Source organism: Cotesia glomerata, linkage group LG6 (genome assembly GCF_020080835.1).
Source record: "Cotesia glomerata isolate CgM1 linkage group LG6, MPM_Cglom_v2.3, whole genome shotgun sequence".
In the NCBI taxonomy this organism is placed as follows: Eukaryota; Metazoa; Arthropoda; class Insecta; order Hymenoptera; family Braconidae; genus Cotesia; species Cotesia glomerata.
Window position 1 is genome coordinate 20447292 of NC_058163.1, and position 22581 is coordinate 20469872.

Sequence of the window (22581 nt, forward strand, 5' to 3'; positions counted from 1 at the left end):
ATTAATTAATAATTATTTATAAGTTGGATACAGGATATAAATTTTTAATTTAATTTTTATATATTTCGTTGCAATATTATATTAAAGCAAGTTTAACAAAAATATGTTATTTAACGATCTTATTTTTTTGTTACATATTTGTTACGTTATTATTTAGCCGTTGAAACAAGGGATCATAGAATTTTTCTCACACGTGTCTTTTATGGCTTTTCCTCAGAATCTCAAGTACCTAAAATTTCTCAGAACTCAACTACAATGTCCCTTTGTACTCGATAATAGCTTATATTTATTTGAAACAAAATATACTCTATATAATAAATATTCTACGATACAGAACCTAAACTTTCTAATTTGGATAGTGTTCACTATTTAAATTATGAATAAATAAAATAATTTAATATAATCTAAATTACATTTAAATTTGCACTGGCTGGTAGCGTCACCTTCTGGATGCATCTAGAGGCATTACAAAACTATTTAAATGGCGCCCTCTTCATCCTTGTACCTTACAACTTCAATGAAAAAAATAAAACGCGCTAATTATTAAATCATATTTATTGAAGAAAAGTATAAAAATTACCAATTATAAAATATTTATTACAAAAATATAAAAAAGATAAAATAGTAAATTATATTTATATTTTATTGTTTGTTTAAATGGATGAAATAAAAATAATAATTAATGAATCTTTCATGAAGAAGTTACAGTGAGACAAAATAAATAACTGAACATCTCTACTTGTTGATAAATTTAAAACAAAACTATTTAACTACTAACAGTACATTTATCATTTATCTATAAATTTAAGACAAGCTTCAGTCAATTTTTCGAGGATATTTACGCTTAAATTATATTTATTTTCAATAACATCTACTAAATCATCAACAATTTTACTCGCCTGCTGATCAACAGAATCAGGAATTATTTTCGCTATTTTTTTTTCTCTTTCCCGTGTTTCTTCAATAAAACATTTGTGAGCGCTCGATGATTTATCCATATTTTCTGTGAATGTTTTTAAATAATCATTAATATCGGTAAATTCACGAGATAACTTTTTGACACTGCGTTTTTTCAAATAATTCGGAACAACTTCCAGTAAATTGTACTTTTTGGTGATAGTTGCGCCTAATTTCAAAATAAAGTCTTCGTCGGCTCCCTTCTCGACGATGTACTCGAAGGTTTCCAGCGCTTCTTGATGAACTATAGCCGAACTGCTGCTCAATAAATAACACATCAAGTTAATCATTACAACCCTCGTATCTACTTGTCCCGGAGGTATCTTCAGTAACTTTGAATTTCTTTTTAAGAAATGACAAACATCGACCAAATAGATCTCGGGTAATTTTATCGTATGAACTATCTCCTTAGCGAGAACCTTTAAAATTAAATTGAGTAATTGTCTTTAAAGAAAAAAAATCTTGGTTTTTTTTTTTTACCTGCAAAACATTCCAGTTGAAAGCACTCATGTCGGTCGATCTTTTAAAAATCGTACAATTAAGTATTATTGATATCAAATCGTACATAATCCGCTGTTGAAAATCATCGGGGACTTGATTGAGTGTATCGAGAATTGATTGGAGTATTTTCTGAAGGTCGCTCGTGATATCTGGGTTGTCATCTATTTTGTCGATACTTTTTAAAGTTAATACATTCACCTGTGGAAATAAAAAATAAATTATCTGCTAATCAAAGGGAAATTTAGTTAAAAGCTTATTTTACAAAGTTGATCCAATTTTTGACGGAAGGTTGAAGTCGTAATTCCTGGTGAGCCTGCGACAAATCAAATGACTTGACTGGCATCAATTTTTTATAGACTGTCAGAAGTTTTTCTCGTGAGTGGACTATTTTAGGCGACTTTAAAATTAGTAAAAGAGTGGCTGGGCTCTGACATATTTCATGAAACGTATTCTGGTTATCACCATCCATAAATGTGTAGCCGTAAATTATCAGCTTGCTAATCAATGTTACTCCGAGGCTAGTCGACTCTCGTAAGTGGAACTTTTCGTAGACTTCCGAGAGAATTTTTATGTGAGACAAAGCAAATTCTCCTTCAGAATACCTGGAAAATTTTTATTTATTTAGAATTACTATTATTAAATACTATAGAGTTTATAATTGTTTATGATTGTAAGAGAAATCAAAATCATAATTATTTTATATAATTATAATTAGAGTGCTTATAATAACTGTAAAATTGTTGTTATTAATATTTTTAAATTTGTAATTAATTGTATTTTTTATTTTTACTTGCCATTTGGCCAGCAGGCTTTGGCATAAATAAATAAATAATCTAATCTAATTATTGGAAATCATTAAAAATATAATTTAATTACCTGTACAAATATTTCAAAATATCGAAGCAAAGTAGCGAAGGCCAAAATTTTTCACTAAATAAATTCTTAAAAATAAACAATTCTAGATCCTTGAATTTCGCTTCAACAATACAAAAACAAAGTTTTTTCAATGTAAAATGATAAATACTGATTAATTCTGATTCCACATTATTGATATTACAGCCATCAGGTATTTTTACTCTGGTTGTCATACATTCGTTTTTAACTATCAACAATAAACCATCAATTAATTAACGAGTTGATTTAATAATCAAGAATAACAATTCAGATAATTATACTTACAGTAAATTAAATTATTTATGGCTATTTTAATTTTTTCATCGGCATCAAGATTACTTCTGAGTAAAGTTACATGATATCCTACCAGGTATTCAAAATCCGCGCTCGCCATTTCTTCTTCTCTATTTTTAAATTCCTGAATAAAAATAAGTGAATATTAATAATAACTTTAGAGTAAAACTATTAACATATTTACCTCATGCAAGATTTCACAATTTTTATAATAATAATTAAACGCATTTATCCAATTGAGAGAGAATATGGATTTACTCTGTGGTTTTCCTGGCAAATTTTTTACAAACATTTTCGTAGCGTAGAAACTGAAATAGAATCATTGATAAGAAAATCTATTAAAATAGTTAAGATTTAAGAAAAAAAACAATTACCCAGAGAGTCGAAAAAGAAAAGATACCATCTCGCGAACCCATTGATGATTTAAGCTTGAATTAAGTATATCATCATTTACGTAGTTTCTATGAAATTTATAAAGTATTTCCAGTAATAAATTCATACATTTTGCTCCTTTAGAATCATCATCACTTGTTTTCTAAAATAATAATTTTTATTAAGGGGGTATTCTGGTCTAGAAGCATGAAATTTCAGATAATTTTTGAAGTGAATAAAAAAAAGGCAATCAATATTTTTACCATTCATTTTTTTATGTTATTTATTAACATTATAAGAATATATAAGAGAAGTGGAAAGGGTGTTTAAAGAAAAAGCAAGAAATAACAAAAATTCTCAAGGCGCTGCGGACATATAATGTATGCTAAAAAAAGACAAAATTAAGCAAAAGAGTTAGACAGAAATGTAAAGCTAGTAATTTTGTATAGTATAAAAATTATTCTTTATTATAAAAGCTGTAAAGAGTTTGATATTTTAAATCAAATTAAATTTAACTAAATTAAGACGATACAATAAATTAAAGTGTATTATAGAGAGTGGTGTGTACTTATAAAAAAATTAGTGTACCAAAGAAAACGGTTAAAAAATAATTATTATAAATGTAAAATGGTAACAGCTTTGTAAAACATTAAATATTGTGATACAAATCAAATTATAGTCTATTATAATTATAAGAATACAGAAAAAAAATAAAAAAGTTGAAAATTCAAAAAATTAGTAGCTGATGAAGTGGAGGGGATCTCAAAAAATTGGCACGTGACTATACCCACGATTCTAGCCCTCCTAGCAATCGAAAACAAAAAAATAAAAAAGATTATTAATCTAAAGTAATGTCGCTATGCTTGGAACGACGGTCATCTCCAAACTTCAATTTTTACTATTTTTAAAAAATTCGAAAATAGTATATTACATATCTAGGCCAGTAAGATAAGAAAAGAGGCGAACGACGTAGCCGGAATGTGGCAACTTTGTTTAGCGCAGCGGCCAGAAAGTTGCCACTTTCCGGCCGGAGGGCAGAAAAGTAAAAAAAAATGCTTTTTTTTTCTTCTTCTTTAGACAGTCACCATTTTGTAAAAAAATTTTTTTTTCTTCTTTTCCGTAGTTTCAACCATAACGAAATTACTCTAGATTAATAATCTTTTTTATTTTTTCGTTTTCGATTGCTAGGAAGGTTGAAATTGTGGATATAGTCGCGTGCCAATTTTTTGAGATCCCCCCACTTCATCAACTGCTAATTTTTTTAATTTTCAACTTTTTTTATTTTTTTTTGTATTCTTATAATTTTAATAAATAACTCATAAAAAATGTATAGTAAAAATATTGATTGCCTTTTTTTACGGCACTTTAAAAATTACCTGAAATTTTATGCTTCTAGACCAGAATAATATAAAAAAAAATATTTAAGTATTAATATCAAATAAAAATATTTATTAATATAAAATAAAAATAATAATGAGCAGAAATAATTACCGTCATATTTCCATAGATCCAAATAATATTACTGGTAATATTTTTAAAGTTACTTGTGACCAATCCACGAATCTCTCCATCATCTTTGATAATCGCGGAAGACTCCCATACAAGCTTTCCAAAAGTTTTCCAAGATTGAATCATAGTAGTTACGAAATATGTAGTAGTCGAAGCGATATCTCCCAAATCTTTGATCAGATTTTTAAGCAGAGTTGAATCCTCACTCTGAATGTACAAAGATTTATAGATGAAACCACAAAAAATCTTAACATTCGAGCAAGTGTCGCGATAAATATCCTGCAGAAGCAACGGAAGCGAGTGGTTTGGATAGCTCGACCGCTTTTCTTTGCAGTGAAGACAAATTTTGGTGACAATCCCAGGAAAGTATTCTAGAAGACTGAGCACATCGGGAGGCTTTACTTCTTCCAGGTTTGCCACATGCTTCAAAATATCTTCCCATCGGGTGAGAAGATTTTTGCACTCGATCAGCTGAGAGTCGAAAGACGTGGGCACTAAATGTTCAGCAATCTCCGGGTCTTCTAAGTTGGCTTCAATCTCGTCGATCAGCTCGTAGATTATTCGTTTCAAGTAAGGACATGTCTTGCGAAGGATATTTTCTTCGAGTAAATTTATAGGACATGTTGGCAAAAATTCCGTTACTATTTTCTTCACTGTTTCTTGTCTTTTTTCTGTAACGTTCAAAGTCTCGTGTCTAAAAAATTCTTTAATTAAGGAAGAAATATTAAAATTATTATAAAATATTTAATGCACTTTGAAGAAAACTCCTTAGAGGTCCACCACAAAGCGCTATCAGTGTTCTCTTTAAAAAAATTAGCACGAAAGAAAACCAGCAAGGTAATTGAAAGAAATAACGTAACATCTGAACGAGTGTAGTAAGCAGTGCAATCTGGGGACAAAGAAGACTATGATGTTTTTTATATTTCCTAAGAAAAATGTTAGATTATAAAAAAAATATTATTCATTATTGAGAGTTCTTGATAATTATATGAAATTTTTCTATATAAACAAAAATGTAACAAAGTTTGTAGAACAGACTGTACATCTGGTAAAAATATAATACAAATAAAAAAGTTTGGAAAATCCAAAAGTGCATGACTCATACTGCTCATTCAATTATAAAATATTAATAAAATAAAAAAGTTTGGAAAATCCAAAAGTGCACGATTCATAATGCTTATTTAATTATGAGATAAGGTAAAGTACCCAGTACTTGAACACATAAAAATGGGACCGGTAATTGAATAGACTTTTCGAATTGTTGTAATACAAAATCCATATATTTATTATGAGTAATATGCGCATGTTATAATTATTCAATGATACAGTAATTGATTTCTGTAAATTTTTTCAATTATAAATCAAAACAATTATATTTTTGTTAACTTAAAAGTTGGCATGTCGAGAATAGCCGATAGATGCTATTTTTTGTATGAAAAAAGTACTAAACCGTAAACCGAACAATCAGTAAAAAAAAACGGTATATCATCATTTTAAGTAAAAAAAAATTGTACCACCCAATGAAATAGTCTTTTCTAAATAATGCATATTTTGTGCAAAGACATAAACTGTAATTTTTATATTAAATTTTAGCGTTTAACTATACCTCCAAATTTTCAAAGCGGTACCTAGAACTTGAACAAGCTGGGGCCGTATAATTTTAACAGCACTCTAATCTCTAATGGGTTTATAGACTAGTGATCAGCAATGTCATTTGTATTTACTGCAAATTAAATAAGTTTTATAGCTAAAAATTAGTGTAGTTAAAAATTATTGAACGTTTTGAATTGACTTTTTTTGATTTATAATTGAAAATTTATTTTGTCATTCATAAAAAATGTAATTAAAAAATTAAATAGAAATATTTCTCATTTTTAAATGAACATATTAAATATTCATAGTATTGTTTTTAATATTAATTAATAAAATGTTATAAGTTTTTTGATACTTCAATAAAACGTTGGAAATTTTTGGTGTGTCTATTGCCATATATTTTATTAGTTCAACTACTGCTCCTTTCATAGTTTATCTTAAAAACGTCGTCAAAATATAAATATTCAATTGTCTTTGTTATTTTACGCTTCAATCAATTCAAAATTGTTTATATTTTTATAAAAATCACTAATTTTAACTAATAATTACATTTTTATATATTAAAAGTAAGGTCAAATACATTTTACTTTAAAACCTGTTCAACTACTAAGTACTTTACCTTATTAATAAAATAAAGAATGTGAAAAAAAACTATATAAAAGAGCTAAAATAGCACGATAATGCGTACGCGCCTCTAGTGCGATAAATGTACACAAGATATATAGATATACAGTCTTCTGGTTTTTGTTTTATTTTATTAATTGTACATAAATGACACTGAATTACCTAGCCATTCGCATTTGGTGACCTACAGTTCTTCCAAAGAATTTAAATAAAAAAAATTTAACTCAGTTAATGCATTTTTTCGCAAGTTACAGTGTTTCCGGAGTTTCATACATGACGGACAAGAAAATTTTTTGACCTATTTGGATGTTTTTTTCCGTTTCTATTGGACTAAATCAATTTTTGAAGTGTCAAATTAATCTCCATTAAATTATCTTGACAATAGTATGCAAAATATCTTGATTCCGTGAACTAACAAGACTATAATAATAAAAATAGTTGCCGAAAAAAATATTTCGATCGTAAAGCACTCTTTGATGCTTCGCATCATGAGTCGTGCAATAAATATACAATATTTAATGCACGACTCTTTTATTTAATTTAAAAAAATTAATAATAAAAAGGATATTATAAGCTTTTCAAGTGAAGCATGCCACTGAGAGTTGTAAGGAACAGTGACATCATTGATATCATCATTGTCATCCATAGTAATTCTGCTGTCAATAATTATTGAAAGCCTGATAACTCTTCTATGCATTATCTAAACCCTGAAAAATATAAATGATGAAAAAATAAAATTTATTAACTTATATCTGAGTGTTTTATAGTTAAAGTGAAAGAATAATTAATGCAATAAGTTAGGTTGGAGATAATGGATCAGGGTAAGTCTAAAGTTTCTACTAAATTTAAAGTTTCCCAGAACACGATCCTAGTAAGCGAAGCGATTCATCGTAAACATACACATGAACATTTAAATACATCGACATACATAAGTCATACATAAGTTGGATCATCAATAAGTTGAATGGATCTGGGAAATGATCGGTGAAGTAACATAAGTAACATAATAACGTGTAACCAACACCATGGTAACCTAGGACAACAAGCTGTCAGATGATAGGTAAACTTTTGATCAATAAACGGGTGACTGGAGAATGTTTAAGGTATATGCCCGCTTAAAACTTTCTTCCTCTTCCTCTTCCTCTTCCTCTTTTTCTTCTTCTTCTTCTTCCAGCTGTGCAGTACTTAGACACGTACATACTAAACTCATTTATATCGTATTTGTATTTGTTACTATTTAAGCGGTGTATATAATGCCGTAGTGAGGGTGGTGACGCCGGCACAACGGACTTTATTTCAGAGGGCAATGGATCGCAACTCATGAGTAGTCTAGTCAGTCCGCGTGTACCTCCCGACAACGATTCATTGTTCCTTTTAACATTTCGTTTATTTAGTTAGCTATTACTTCATTAGTTCTTTAACTTTTTCAAAGTTATAATTAAAATTAATTAATCTTCATTTCTTCATTTAATAATTTGTATTTCAACTTCACAATTATAGTTTTAAAATGTCAAGACCGACTCGACAATTATCGCTCCAGCCACGTCCGACCCAACGAACGCAAATTCGACGACAGAAATCGGCAGATGGAACCGGAACAGGAGCGACCATTTACGACACTAATCAGCGCGGGAAGAAACCGTGGCCTGCTGAGAGGCCCAAAGTAAGGATCGCGTGGTCATCTTCAGGACTGGATGAATCCAAAGTAGAGGTTGTCGCGTCGCGAATCGGGACATCAGCGAAAACTCGCGGGCTGTCCAACTCCTCGCTGATGAATTCTGACAAGGCGACTATTCTGTACTCGCGCCAGGAGCTGGCTGAAAGATTGCGTCTTGCGTGGAAGCAGAGAGAGGCCAACAAGTCGAACATAGACATTTTCCTGGCCCACGAAACGATTGATGAGTCCTCGCGCTGTGACTCGAGATTGTCAACGATAAGCTGCGATATTCTGAAAACTGACCAGGATATCTTCACTCTTGGGATCTCTCCTGATTCCTCGGTCGACTGCGACGAGCCTGAAGGTGTTGATGGCAGCAAGGAGAAGCTGCTGGACGCCAGAGCTAAAAGAGCTTCTTTCCAATCCGGGACAAATGTCGCTTTTATGGGACCAATCAATAAACTCATCAAGGAAGGATCATCAGACAAAGTTTTGGAGAAAAAGGAACGCGCTGTCACGCCAGATTGTAAGGTTAATAAAAGAACGAACTCTGCACCTCCCTCATCTCAAAGACGAGGATCTCCGATTACTCTGGGACACTTGGGTGCAGCTCGTTCAAAAGTTAACATTGTGATAGACACTCCGAAGATTTCACGCCCCAAAGATGCAGCTAGAATTGACAGAAAAGACGCTGGACAAAAAGCCCCAAGCCCTTATGAAGAGTCCAAAAGTGTCTCGCTCAATTCCAGCTCTGGGGAGAAAATCCAGGGAAAATTCATCACTAAAAAGAGGGTCAGAACTGGAAAACGGAGAGTTGAAGAGTCTGGGGCAAAGAAAAGCGAATGCAAGCAAAATCCTGATGTGATTACTATGGTGTCGTTGGTCAGTGACGCTGACAGCGACTCTGAAGTTGAGAAGAACTCTCCAAGGGATGACAAACTGGTGAGACAGCTTCGCAGCAATTTACCTACCACGCCAATAATCAAGAGCTGCTCATCTTTGATGATCAACACTGAGAGTCTGAGCGTTTTTTCTGGTGATAATTGTCTGCTGCCTCCCAGAAGACCTCTGAAATCAGGTACCAGTAATTTTAGTATATATTATGTAGTTTTATTGATTGATTGATTGAATTAGTTGAAGTTGGCATAGGTTATCAGCTAGGAGTGAGTAGTTTTAAATTTTTTTAAAGTGATAGAGAAGTTTTAAATTAGTTTTTGAAAGTTTCTGTGAAATGGGCGTTAGCAGTTTGTTTTTTGGTATGTTTGCCAGTCGTGGCGCTCAAGAAGAGAACGGGGAGAAGAGAATGATAAGTGATTGAGAATTTTTGGAATTTGCATGTCTTCCGTCACAGTAACGCCTTCGCGGTATTAGGTGATTGTCGAGAAGTGCACGAAATAATCCTAGAGTGGTGGACTAATTAGACTAGACGATACGACACGCGAGCATTCTTGTTTCTCACAACAGATATTGCATATCTTCACGCTTTTAGCTTGTGTTAGATTCTCAATCTAAAAACATTCTGAAAGAAACCAAACTTTTTAATAATTCAAGCCTATAAATGAGGACTCGTTAATACTTTAATTGAGTTGCGATAAAATTTTTTTAAGTACTCTATTATTCGGTGTCGGAATCTCAATTATCTTCAGTTGATTAAAAAATAATTTATTATTTTTCAGTTTCTTTTCAGCAAGACTCGATCGACGGGGAGCTGATTCGTCCGAGAAGTGAAGATAAGAAGACGACTTTTCACAACGAAAGTCTTTCTCGGGTGAGCGTTAACCAGCCAGAGCTCGGTGCGACTCGTACTTCGCCACTCGATGAAATGAAGCGTCCGTGGCTTGAAATAGCTTCTTCTGAGCTGGCGACATCTACCGTCTTCTGGAAGTCCTCCGAAGAAGATTGTCCTCTGACGGACAGAGAGAAGAGATGTTTAGTGGTCCCCATCGGCGACCCACAGGACAAAAAAAGGAAGCTGCTGTTGCAACGCACCAAAAGTGTGCCATGTCGAACGTAAGGATGCTTTTTTATTTGATATTAAAATTGATTTGGAGATTCGTGACAAATTTTATAGCGTCCTTGGCCCCAAATTCAAAGCAAATAATTTGCATAATACATTTTTGCATTTTACATTACTCATTACATTTAAATACTGTAAGTAAAATGAAAAAAAAGAGTAATTCAAGAGAGTTATGAGCTCGGAAAAAGATAAATAATAAAAATTTATTATTTTGTTTAAGATAAGCCGAAGTACACGAATGAAATTCGATTCGCGGATGATTTATTGGCTAGCAAGAGTCAATGTGAGGAGTTTAAAAAAATATTAATATGTATAGATGATAAAAATGAGGATGAAGTAGGGATAAAGGAGGGCATCCAATACAAATGCGAAGGGCAAATACGTCGTGGTACCATCTAGTATCTAGTTCCTCAGACTTATGTTATATAGACACATTATTATATGTACATATATGTCTATATGTATTTTATGGATGCATATATAAGTACATGGGAACAATCTCTTTCTCTTGATATGATGCCTAACTTTATTTCAATTGCTTGCAATCTGTCTTTTTTATTTTTAAATAGTGTCAGGATCAAAAGGATGATAAGAGAATTATTCTATGACAGAACGACTGTAGCACGCAACCCTTTAAACCTTATAGGGTTTTTATTTCCTGAATTTTATGATGTACTTCAATTTTTTGTTGGCTCTTTAGTTATTATTTTATTTTACTGTGCTCTTAGGAACGATGAAAACCAATTGGCAATGCAAATCGAGGCTAAGGAGCCCGCGGTTACTACTGATAAACAAACAGAGTTGTCTTCCATTCAGCGAACTGATACCGCCGTTTTTCCTCAGACTATTTCTAAAGTAAGTACACTCTGTGGTTATTTATTGCCATTTTTTTATTGTGATGTTAATATTATTTATATTTCTTCAGATTATACAGAGGAGTAGCTTCGACGAGAGAACTATTGACATAAGAATGGAGAATGAAAGTCAGGCAGAGCCCGTCTTAGGGACTACCAAAGAAAAGGAATGCTGGCATCTTTATAGAAGGATGTGCGATAAAGGAGTCTGTGTTTCATTTGATACCGTTCTAAGGTATTTGTTTTAATTTATTTGTTTATATATTTATTAGGAATTTATTGATTTGATTTGGTGTTGAATAGGGGAATGCTTACACCAACGGAATACAGATTGAGAAGAAGAGAAATCACATAGCAAGAGGAGAAGGAAGTTCGACAAACTTCCTCAGATGATAGTTCTAATAAACGTTTACAAAAATGAAATATTTGTAGGCATAAATAAATAAATTTAATTAAAAAATTTATAATGGTTTAATTTTTTAAATTTAATTTTATCAAGTTTAGTTTTGGAGAGAGAAGAAATATAAGTGGTAGTTTTTGTAATTGTTTGTTAAATTTTTTAATAAAAACTAGCTAATAAAAACTATGTGACTGCTGTGACTTGTGAATTATAAATAAATAAAATTTTGCTTTATTAAGTAATGACTTTTGTTAAATGGCACTGAACTTTTTTAACTATTGAAGTTTTTTAAAGATATAAGCTCATCCCGATGTTACGCTCATCAAGAGCTTTCATTTGAGTACCCATATGTATTTTGATATATTTTTCATATATTCATATATATAATCTATCTATATATATATATATATATATATATATATATATATATATATATATATATATATATATATATATAAAAGAGGATGTTTGTATATATGACATCGATAAACTCGGAATAGTTTCAACTCAAATAGTTTTGACCGATCATTATGAAAATTGGTATAATTATGTATTTTTTTACGGAGAAGGTTTATATGCTATGCCCATTGATGTAACTCGCCACCAGGCGGCGCTGTAAGGTATCGACTTCCGCCCCGTTCAACCGATTGTCATAAAAATTGGTACGACCATGTATTTTTCGACGGAGAAAACGAATATGCTATGCCCATTGATGTAACTCGCCACCAGACGGCGCTGTCAAATATCGACTTCCGCCCCGTTCAACCGATTGTCATAAAAATTGGTACGACCATGAATATTTCCACGGAGAAAACGAATATGCTATGCCCATTGATGTAACTCACCACCAGGTGGCGCTGTCAAGTATCGACTTCCGCCCCGTTCAACCGATTGTCATAAAAATTGGTATGACCATGTATTTTTCCACGGAGAAAGTAAATATGATGTCCATGTCATTAATTAAATATTACCATCAGATAGCGCTTCAATGTATTAAGTTCTATAGCGATCAACTGATTTAAAATTTTATATGCGTCAATGAAGGCAATAAAATGTTTTCTCATCAAATTCAGTGAGTTATTTTACAACTTATTTTAAATAAGAAAATAAGAGATATAACTAATATTCATTTGTAAATAAAAACATATAATTTATTTAAAAAACAAATCAGCTCACTTCAAATATATCATTTGTTATTTAACATCAATATTTGTTTGTCAAAACTAAACATAATTTTTTTTTAAACCTGAACAAGATTTGCTGGAGTAATTTCAAATATAATTGGCTTCAGAACACCCGAGAACACGAATTATTTTATGTTTACCGTCGAGAAAAATAATGTGAACTACTTGATGATGTTAAAGGAGTATTGTGAGCTGTTCATTCTAAACTTTTATGAACATCGGGTAGAATATAAGTGAATTCGATATATTACATATAAAGTCATAATTATAACTATAGAAAGTGGATGTTACACTAACTGATATGTTTATGAGTTTGTTTAAAAATTTTTACCCGCTAGGGAGAGAGCTTGAAGAAAATGAACTCGAAGATGAATGATGGTTGACATATTGCGAGAATAGAATAAATTATTTACAATGTATTGAAATATGTACTTTGTTCAATACACTAATCTTTAGCCCGGCGAAGCGGGCTGGGTTCGCTAGTATATATAAATATATGAAAAATTGATCAAATGAAAGGTCTTCATGAGTGTAATGTGGGAGTGAGCTTATATCTTTAAAAATGTCAATAGTTCACAAGATACAAGGTCATTTCTTAATTATGTATCTCGAGATAGAGCATTTTCAAATGCAGCCTAAATACTTACTATCATAAATTGATTATTGGTGAGAATGATATGAAGCCTTGAAAAGGCATAAATTCAAGTCAAGACCTTTGCAATGACACTAAATTTCACTAAAAAATCGATTTTATCATATGACTATCCAGATTTTATCACATGAATATCCAAAAATTCTTAACAAAAATTAGAAATTATTAATTCCGAAAATTTTTAATAAAAACTTGCAACCTTGCAGTCACTATGTGACTGCCGTAATTTGTAAACTACAAATAAATAAAATTTTGCTTTATTAAATAATGACTTTTGTTAAATTACACTGTACTTTCTTAACTATTGACATTTTTAAAGACATAAGCTCATCCCGATGTTACACTCATCAAGAGCTTTCATTTGAGTACCTACATGTATTTTGATATATTTTTCATATATACATATATATATAAATATATGAAAAATTGATGTGGGTACTTAAATGAAATGTCTTGATGAGTGTAACATCGGGATGAGCTTATATCTTCAAAAATGTCAATAGTTCACAAGATACAAGGTCATTTCTTAATCATGTATCTAGAGATAGAGCATTTTCGAATGCAGTCTAAATACTTATCATCATAAATTGACTATTGGTGAGAATGATATGAAACCTGGAAAACACACAACTCCAGGTCAAGACTTTTCCAACGATACCAAATTTAACAATAAAAACCCATTTTATCATATAAATACACTGGCTACAAAATTTTGCTTATTCTCTTCATAATATAGATAAGTTTTCCTAATAATTTTCTAACTTCGCGGTTTAGTTTCTAGAAATCTATCTTATCCGCGTATGATTAATGAAAAATTACGCTTAAAATAATATTATTGTATGATAAGCGATAAGTGAACATTTAATTTGTTAAAACATAGATAGAGCCATGGGACTGTTATTGTCAATAGAGTGCAATGATAACAAAGGCCTAAACACGCCATCGTTAATCATAACTTTACTAGTATAGTAAATATAATGATGTGGAGTAATAGACATAGGATAAAAATTTTTCATTACCTAGGGTAGTAACTACCGTAATCAATAAAGTAAATAAATAATCAGTAATGCTACCAAACAATAATATATCATCGTCCTGACATAAGTACAAAAATGTCGTTTAGGAAGCATAATAATAAATACACCGTCGACTTCAAAGCGCGACTCGAGCATAAATTATACCTGGTAAATAAACTAATTTATTTATTTTTTATTTATGTATTGCGTCACATTGCGTTTGACATTGACATTTAAAATTTATATTTTTTTATTCAGGCCAGAGAAAATCCAGAACCAATTTTTGATATTTCAAATTGTGCGTTAAAAACAATTCCGTCGGGTATATTTTCACTTTGCAAAGTATTTAGAAAAAAAGAATTAAAATTAAATGTTAATAAATTAACTTCATTATCCGGAGGCGGGCAATTGGAGGATTTATCGCTGATCAAATTACTTGATATTAGCGACAATGAGTTTGCTAATTTACCGAGTGATATTTATCATCTAGAGTTACTTGAAGTAAGTCTATTTTGAATATTTAATCAATTTAAATTTATTTATTTATTAATTAATTTATTTATTTTCTAGGAACTTTATTTGCAGAATAATAATTTAAAAAAATTACCAACAGAAATAACCGAATTATCAAAGCTCAAGATCCTCAATGTGTCGAATAATAAATTAAAATTTCTTCCAGACACAATGGGAAGCTTAAAAAATTTGAATATCCTGGACATAAGTGACAACCCGCTGACAAAATTACCAAAGTCACTAGGAGAAGCACAAAAATTGATAGAGTTAAAGCTAGATAATGTTGATTTAATTTATCCCCCGCTATTTGTTGTCCAAGGTGGTGCCATAGCAATTGTCGCGTACTTGGCGCAGGAGTTGGGTGTCAATTACGCGACGCGTGATGCATTTCTGGATGCACAATTGGAAAAATTACATAATAATGACAATGAAAGGCTGGTAGAGACTAAAGATAATTTACAGGTTTTTACTTGATTAAAAAAAAATTTTAATTATTTTATTTATTTACCTGTTTATTTATTTAATGCGTTATTTTATTTTGTTCCTTAGGTAGCATTAATGCAACTAGAAACATCAAAGGCACGTTTAATCATCTATTTTATTTTATCCATCAATCGTGCTTTTTATAATTCATAACTTTTTTTTTAGAATTAGAATAATTGTAAAAGATAATTTTTTTTTAGGAGAGACGTCAGAATGCTTTGCTGGAAGTCGAGAAGAACATCCGAGAGCAACAAGAGTATGAGTTACACCTGCAGTCTATTAACAAAGACATGAAGAAGAAATTACTGGAGGACTTGGTGGAGCAGCAGACGAGACTGGAGTCGGAGATCGAACGAGTCCAGCAAGAACGCGAATTAAATCGCAATAAATTATTGTCTTTTATTTATAACGCTGAACAAGAAGCTGACAGCGTTATCGAAAAATTTTTGAGGAGCTCGGAAGCTGAACGGCTCGCACAAGCTCAGCTTTTGGAGATGGAGAATAAAGAGCAGCTGGAATTGTTGTCGCAGTCTCATTTGGATCAATCTTTATGCCGGACACGCGAAACTCTCTGTAATTTATTTTATTATTTATTTATTGATGAAGAAATAATTTTATTAATTAATTTATTGAATTATTCAGTATCGATGGAGGAGCTGCTGAAAGAAGAATTATTGACGGAGAAAAAAATAGAAGAGTATAACAAATTCCGAGACTGTAATGCTCAATCGTTGTTAACATTAGAATTAAGGAGTAATAATCACCTAGCTTCAATAGTTAAAAATCAAAAACAAGACCGCGAAGAGATGATAAACCAGCTGCGTAAGGATGAGGGTCTGCAAAAGGCTGCTCTAACGGCTCTGTTGGAGCGCAGTGACGCCAGGTCTTGGAGTATCGTCCAACAAGTGAACTTGATCCAGTCCCAGTTAGTTACTCTGACTAATATTGAGTTGGAGCGGAAGAAATTGGAAATTACTCAACAAATTGTGAGTTTTTAGTCAATTTTATTGTATAGGTATACAGAAAAAAAGGTTCACTTGAGCTAAAAAAATTTTTCTTCCTATTTATTTTCTTGAGCGAAAAAAAATTTTTTTTGACACAAGAAATTTCACTTATTCCAACTAAATTAATTCTCTTGCTTTAAAAAATACGTATCTTGATCCAAGAAAATTTACTTAAGCCAAAAAAATCTTCTTGTTTTGAGAAAATTCAGCCTTTTGCTCTAAAAAATTTAGTTCTTGATAGAAGTTAATTTTTCTGTCTAGAAAAAATTTCTCTCTTGCTCCAAAAAATTAAATATAAAGATAGAAGTAAATTTTCATTAATATTTTTATTAATTAACATGTCAAATGAAAAGATCAAATAATATTGAATAATTTTTTTTTATTCAATATGTATTATTGCACGCTAGAATAATATAAAATGGATATCAAATATTCAAGAGAAAAATTTTCTCAAGATGAGAAAATTTTTTTCTCAGCTAAGTAAGTGGCACTGCTTCCCTAAAGTATCTTAAAATCTTGATCAAATATAAAAATTTATTGTATCAAGAATTTATGATAATTTGAATTAAGAAAAAATTACTTCCACCAAGAATAGAATTTCAAGAAAAATTTTTACTTCGGCCAACACAACTTCAGTCTTCCTTCAGACACGCGAAAATTTTTTTGAGCCAAGAATTTTGTTCTCCAGTCAAGAAATTTTTCTTTCTGCACTGCGAAAAAAAGTACTACTCTTATGAAAATTTTCTTGTCACAAGAATGTATATTCTTGATAATTTTCAAAAATATATTTTCTTGTCTCAAAAATTGATCGAATTAATCGAATTATTTTTTGTTTAATTCAAGTGAACCTATTCGTTTGTTAATCTATCAAAATTAATCCCAATATTTTATTATCATGATAGATATTGATATTCTTTTGTCAAATAATCAAAATTTATTTTAAACGATTCTTGAGCCAAGAAAGTTTTTTCTGGACAAAAAAATTTTTTTTTCTCAGTGTGTGTAATTAATTATCAGTTTTCATTATTTTCAGAATGATATTGCTGACAAGAGAATTATATTGAGTAATATCCTAGTGGGTTTGTTGGAACAGCAAGATAAAAGACGGGCAGAGCTACTGGAGACGATTAAGAAAATAGAATTAAGCCGCGACAACGATACCGAACGTCGCGGGAGTTTGTTCTGGCTGATGCAGTATCAGTCGCTGATGGAAGCGCGGCCTCAAGGGTTGCTCGAAGGGTTGGAGCCAATGCTAGTCAGACACGTAGCTATCGCTGGGGCTCTACACTGCCTGCCTTTCTTGGCTTCTCTGCCGTCACTGTTGCCTAATGTTGATCACGATCAACTTATTTCGGTTTGTAGAAAATTTATTTTGCTCTAATAGCATCAATATTTGTTATTAATTCGATTAATAATTTTTTTTTAGATTGGAATCAATAATGCAGATGATAGACAAGCGATTATATTGGCGGTAGAAAATTATAATGCGGAGAAAAAATTATGCTCAGAAGAAACGCAATTACCAACGGCGCCGATTGATGAACCGTGTAGCAGTAGTACAAATTCACAAGACAGAGATATTTCACGGATTGATATGACTGAATGTGTCGTTTGTTTTGATTCACAGGTGAGTAATTTATTTTTTAGTGCTTGTAATTAATTATGGATTTAATTGATTGTAATTTTTTTTTTTTTTTCAGTGTGAAATAATTTTTATACCATGTGGTCATCTATGTTGTTGCGCGAAATGTTCGAATATGGTACTAAATGAATGCCCAATGTGCCGCGGCTCTATACAGCGCAAAATTCAAGTGCACAGGCCTTGAATTTCCATTCCAATTATTTTTTTTTTTTATAGAAAAAAATAAAATTAATTTTTATCAAAATACTCATCACAAAGCTTTCATTAAATAAAATCACTAGAATTCACAAAATTGCTTTTTTAAAACTAATCCAATTTCATATTAATAATATAAATTTTTTAATAATTAAATTAAAGGTTTTTATACCACAATTGCCTAATTATCAGCAAATTTTTTAACGGCTTAATGAGAGTGAATACGTGAAACAAAAAAAAACAAAAAGTAAATTGCATTTTTGTGCCTCGTTAAATCGTTTGTAAACCAAAGTTAAGTGAGTACTGAATGAATAGACTTTAATAATTAATAATAATAATAATTTAATTGTTAATCTTTATAAATACACCGTGTAAAAAGTTTTTAATGTAATACAATATTAAAATAAATTTAAAAAAAAATCCAGTTACTCGTCATCAATCATTTCCACCTCGTTGCTGTCTTTGTCATCAGGCTTCTGGGTCTTTTTCTTACTCGCGTCCTTCTTCTCTTTCTGTGACTTGCGGAAATTGTTGAGCGCGTCCTGGAGCGAGTCTACGAACCTGTCAAACTCAATGTCCTCCATGGCTTGCAGGACATCTGGACCCGTTATTGTTTTCCGGTTAGTTTTCTTGGCGACGGTGTTCGCTGAGGTTGTCAGGTACAAGATGAAAATAGACGCCGCTTTCGCGACAGCTACTTTGGCCTCCTTACCGATTGTCACTCCTTCTGGAAGCGCTTCTTTTATAATTCGAGTCACCACTGCATTAGGTAGATTCAGATCTTCTAATTTTTCAGCCATCTAAAATAAAAACACACTTTTTACGAATTTCTTGAAAATAAATTTTGAGGTTATGTCTTAGTTTTATAATAATTATATATTAAAAAATTAAGTACTTACATTTTTATATATTTATATGTATTATTTAACAATTAAAAATATTAATTATCATAAAATATTAATTTAATAATTAATATATTTGTAAACAATCACACAAATAATTTCCCGCCGACTGTTTACACTTTTAAATATTAACTGAGTTAAAAAAATTATTCACTTATTAATTTTTAAGATAATAAAATTATTATAATTGTTATTTAAATAAACAATTAATTTAATTATTATTTATTTCTCCTATAAATTGAATAAAAAATAATTTTTGTTGTCTTGAAATCAAGAATGTTTTTTAGAGACTTAAATGTTACCAACTGTTTCCCCTAGAAAAAAAAAAAAATTTCTAGTGACATTTTATTACTAATTATGGCAATTATCGAGTGTGTATTGACATACATGTGTTAGTGTTGGAAAAAGATAAGGATTTCGACGTAGTCTAGATTTTTGACAAGCACCAAAAAAATTAAAATTTACAACTTGCCATTGACAAATAAATAAAGAATCATAAAAAAAAAAATGTCGAAGATTGAGGAGGGCAATGCTCACATGCGAGCTGCGGAAAAAAGGTAATTTTTTTCCAACATTCTGTCATAATTATTATTATATTCCTGTTAATCGTTTTTAGTTTAAAAACAACTTTGCTGAAATGGAGACCCGACTACGAAGTTGCTGCCGATGAGTACAACCAAGCAGGTATTTTTTAAAATCAATAATTTTTATTAATGATATCCTATATAATAAAATCAGTATTGTTAACTGGGTGAGTTCATTTGTTTTTAGCTACTTGCTACAGGATTGCAAAGTCTTTTAAACAATGCAAGGAAGCGCTAATAAAAGCTTCTGATTGTTATAAGGAAAATCGATCGTATCCTTTTATTTACACAAGTATTAATTTATTATTATGTCAATTTTTATCTGTAAGATCCTTAATAATTTATTAGATGGTTCCATGCTGCTAAGTAAGTATTTTTTATAATTTTTGTGACAAGTAATGGGTTTATTTGATTTATTTTATCCAGGAGTTTAGAACAAGTGTTGCTGATATGCAGAGATATGAATGAGATGTCAGAAGTACCGAAATTGGCACATCGGTCATGTTCTCTGTATCAACAACACGGATCACAGGAATCTGGAGCGACAGTTCTTGATAAGGCTGGCAAAATGTTGGAGTCAAGTGATCCCGAAGCTGCTTTACCATTATTTCAACGCGCAGCTGAGATTGTTTTGGTTAATTTTTGTTATTGTTATTAATTAACCAATTGAACTTAACAGTATGAATTTTTTTACCGAATTATTGATTACAGGGTGAAGATAGTCCCCGACAAGCTGCTGAATATTTGAGCCGCGTAGCAAGAATATTTGTTAAATTAAAAAAATACGACGAAGCTGCTAACGCAATCCGCCGAGAAATAGACATGCATCAACGAATTGAACATCAGCCGTCAGTGGGACGGTTGGCTGTCGTGTTGGTGCTGATACAGTTGGCGAGAGGTGACCAGGTCGCTGCTGAGAAAGCCTTTAGAGAATGGGGAAATTATTGTGATGCCCCAGAGGTTATTTATTATTCGCTTATTAAATTAACCCGTAGTGGTCAGACTTCTTAAAAATAAAGTAGTAGTCATACTGGGTCTAGTTGACCCTATGCACGGAAAAAATTGATGCTACTTGCGTTTTTTTCAATATTTTCACTCGAACCGTACATGAGAGTAATTTTTAACATTTCCGTTGAATAACTCAATCATTTTTTAATTTTTTTTAATTGTTTAATTATAAAAAAAATGCGAGAAAGTCAAATTTCGAAAAATTTAACTTTTTTTACTAAAAACTTCATTTTTTAAGATAAATGAAAATGATCTCCGGGCTTCTACTCCGGATATCGCATACTGTGAAAAAAAGTGGTGTCATGTCGAGCTTTTCAAAAAGTATATTGATTTGTGAAATTGAAATCGTAAATTTCCAATAATCTCAAAAAATTTTCAAACAATAATAGATGGTATCACAGATACCATTTTGAATGATATCTTCGAAGTAAGAGCAACTCTAAAATTGCTTGGGGTCATCTAGACCCATAATGACCACTACGGGTTAATTATTGATTGATGATTAAAAGGCGAATTAATGAATTGTAAAATTGCTTAAAGATCCAAACATTGGAGATGCTTCTGCAAGCTTATGACAATGAAGATGCCAATGCAGCTCGTGCTGCGCTTAATAGTCCGTTTATAAAGCACATGGACGTTGAGTATGCTAAGTTGGCCCGAGGATTACCTCTCCCTCAGCAAGAGTACGCAGTACCACCAGCTGGGGTGAGACCCAATGCCGCAGAGCCTTATGTTTCGTCATCGGTACAGGATAAACAGCGCGAGACTGTTCGCGCAGAAGTTAGCCATGTTAGTAGTTGCTGTTGTTATTATTTCGAATGATTTTTTTATTATGGAATGGAATAAAATTATCTTTCTGTCCAGGAAACCGAGCCCATTGAAAAAGCTATGGCGGCGGCTAACATCACGAAAGAACTAGGCGAAGATGAAGAAGAAGAAGAGGAAAAAGAAAAAACTCCTAGTCCAGTTGAAGAAAAAGATAAAAGTAAAGATTATGACGAGTATGAGGAGGGCTTATGTTGATTTCATAAATAAATATATGAGAACTCAATTATTGAGGTTATTATCAATTAAATATAAAATATAAAGATAAATCTAAGATTATTTTTGTTGCTCATAACAGACGATTATTATTGTAGAGGCTTTAGATAGCAATCACATGCATTTAAAATATTGATAACTATTCTTATTCTTATTGAATCTAACTATTGCGAAAAATTATGATGAATTATTAAATTTATTATCATTGCTTCTTTAAATAATTTATTCATTGATATTTTATTAAAAATAAATGATTTATGTCAGTAATTTAACTGATGATAATTATTGATAAATAATTTAAATTATTTATGAAAAAACAAATTGTATTTATGTTGGAAAATAAAAAATAAATAGGTTAGAATATACAGAAAAATTTTTCGAGAGAATTTTATTTATTTAAAAAAGCTTACCTTTAGTTTAAAGACATCTGGAAGAGTGTAGAGTGAAATTGATGTGATAGCTGTCAAGTTTTCACTAAATTAACTGGTTTTACTGGTAATTAAAGCAATTGTAAACACTTTAGACGGCACCACGCACGGATTAGGCGGGAAGACTGTTTTTAAACGAAAAAATGCGCCACCTGCCAGAGATGCTAAGAAATATCTTTTCTTCGGATAGAGTCGGGAAGTCGAGTGTGCCCGAGTATGGCCGACGTTTTGTTTCAAAAGCAGTCGGTGATGTGTTC

At 31.3% G+C, this 22581-nt stretch overlaps 5 protein-coding genes across 9 annotated transcripts; 3 read left to right on the top strand and 2 right to left on the bottom strand.

Moving 5' to 3' along the window:
- Positions 1-694: 694 nt before the first annotated feature.
- Positions 695-22550, bottom strand: LOC123266608. Of its 4 annotated transcripts, XM_044730914.1 has the most exons (11): positions 22307-22549; positions 7313-7451; positions 4510-5217; positions 3021-3181; positions 2831-2954; positions 2638-2770; positions 2335-2560; positions 1721-2060; positions 1438-1656; positions 1108-1376; positions 851-1003 (listed from the first exon to the last, which is right to left on the bottom strand). In XM_044730914.1, the coding sequence occupies exons 2-11, from the start codon at positions 7439-7441 to the stop codon at positions 991-993; spliced, it is 2322 nt and encodes a 773-aa protein (XP_044586849.1). In that variant the 5' UTR covers positions 7442-7451; positions 22307-22549; the 3' UTR covers positions 851-990. The 4 variants fall into 4 exon arrangements, with proteins under 4 accessions (XP_044586846.1, XP_044586847.1, XP_044586848.1 ...); XM_044730911.1 differs by having other exon boundaries at positions 695-1376; positions 22307-22550; XM_044730912.1 differs by lacking the exon at positions 22307-22549 and adding an exon at positions 9373-9467 and having other exon boundaries at positions 695-1376.
- On the top strand, positions 8099-11726 carry LOC123266610. The gene is made up of 5 exons (XM_044730918.1): positions 8099-9479; positions 10078-10411; positions 11147-11273; positions 11344-11507; positions 11576-11726. Exons 1-5 carry the CDS (start codon positions 8252-8254, stop codon positions 11625-11627), a joined length of 1905 nt encoding a protein of 634 aa, XP_044586853.1. The 5' UTR covers positions 8099-8251; the 3' UTR covers positions 11628-11726.
- LOC123266609 (E3 ubiquitin-protein ligase LRSAM1-like) lies at positions 14419-18678 on the top strand. Of its 2 annotated transcripts, XM_044730915.1 has the most exons (9): positions 14420-14692; positions 14783-15025; positions 15095-15499; positions 15587-15616; positions 15721-16093; positions 16163-16506; positions 17558-17878; positions 17951-18151; positions 18225-18678. In XM_044730915.1, the coding sequence occupies exons 1-9, from the start codon at positions 14621-14623 to the stop codon at positions 18348-18350; spliced, it is 2115 nt and encodes a 704-aa protein (XP_044586850.1). In that variant the 5' UTR covers positions 14420-14620; the 3' UTR covers positions 18351-18678. The 2 variants fall into 2 exon arrangements, with proteins under 2 accessions (XP_044586851.1, XP_044586850.1); XM_044730916.1 differs by lacking the exon at positions 15587-15616 and having other exon boundaries at positions 14419-14692.
- LOC123266612 (DNA polymerase epsilon subunit 3) lies at positions 18688-19442 on the bottom strand. Its single transcript, XM_044730920.1, has 2 exons — positions 19261-19442; positions 18688-19161 (listed from the first exon to the last, which is right to left on the bottom strand). Exon 2 carries the CDS (start codon positions 19159-19161, stop codon positions 18787-18789), a length of 375 nt encoding a protein of 124 aa, XP_044586855.1. The 5' UTR covers positions 19261-19442; the 3' UTR covers positions 18688-18786.
- Positions 19630-21972, top strand: LOC123266611 (gamma-soluble NSF attachment protein-like). The gene is made up of 8 exons (XM_044730919.1): positions 19630-19820; positions 19880-19947; positions 20035-20119; positions 20196-20213; positions 20274-20481; positions 20559-20807; positions 21396-21644; positions 21720-21972. Exons 1-8 carry the CDS (start codon positions 19771-19773, stop codon positions 21876-21878), a joined length of 1086 nt encoding a protein of 361 aa, XP_044586854.1. The 5' UTR covers positions 19630-19770; the 3' UTR covers positions 21879-21972.
- Positions 22551-22581: the final 31 nt, after the last annotated feature.

What these genes read in the sequence shown, in the direction of transcription:
- LOC123266611 (XM_044730919.1), top strand. Translation starts at nt 19,771, where the DNA reads ATGTCGAAGATTGAGGAGGGCAATGCTCACATGCGAGCTGCGGAAAAA. An exon ending in ATTATTGTGATGCCCCAGAG is followed by an intron (nt 20,808 to 21,395) that starts GTTATTTATTAT and finishes AATTGCTTAAAG; the next exon opens with ATCCAAACATTGGAGATGCT. An exon ending in TTCGCGCAGAAGTTAGCCAT is followed by an intron (nt 21,645 to 21,719) that starts GTTAGTAGTTGC and finishes CTTTCTGTCCAG; the next exon opens with GAAACCGAGCCCATTGAAAA.
- LOC123266612 (XM_044730920.1), bottom strand. Translation starts at nt 19,161, where the DNA reads ATGGCTGAAAAATTAGAAGATCTGAATCTACCTAATGCAGTGGTGACT.
- LOC123266610 (XM_044730918.1), top strand. Translation starts at nt 8,252, where the DNA reads ATGTCAAGACCGACTCGACAATTATCGCTCCAGCCACGTCCGACCCAA. An exon ending in AAAAGTGTGCCATGTCGAAC is followed by an intron (nt 10,412 to 11,146) that starts GTAAGGATGCTT and finishes CTGTGCTCTTAG; the next exon opens with GAACGATGAAAACCAATTGG. An exon ending in TTCCTCAGACTATTTCTAAA is followed by an intron (nt 11,274 to 11,343) that starts GTAAGTACACTC and finishes ATATTTCTTCAG; the next exon opens with ATTATACAGAGGAGTAGCTT.
- LOC123266609 (XM_044730915.1), top strand. Translation starts at nt 14,621, where the DNA reads ATGTCGTTTAGGAAGCATAATAATAAATACACCGTCGACTTCAAAGCG. An exon ending in AGACTAAAGATAATTTACAG is followed by an intron (nt 15,500 to 15,586) that starts GTTTTTACTTGA and finishes TTTGTTCCTTAG; the next exon opens with GTAGCATTAATGCAACTAGA. An exon ending in ATCACGATCAACTTATTTCG is followed by an intron (nt 17,879 to 17,950) that starts GTTTGTAGAAAA and finishes ATTTTTTTTTAG; the next exon opens with ATTGGAATCAATAATGCAGA.
- LOC123266608 (XM_044730911.1), bottom strand. Translation starts at nt 7,441, where the DNA reads ATGCATAGAAGAGTTATCAGGCTTTCAATAATTATTGACAGCAGAATT. An exon ending in ATTTTGAAATATTTGTACAG is followed by an intron (nt 2,061 to 2,334) that starts GTAATTAAATTA and finishes AAAATTTTCCAG; the next exon opens with GTATTCTGAAGGAGAATTTG. An exon ending in TCAAAAATTGGATCAACTTT is followed by an intron (nt 1,657 to 1,720) that starts GTAAAATAAGCT and finishes TTATTTCCACAG; the next exon opens with GTGAATGTATTAACTTTAAA.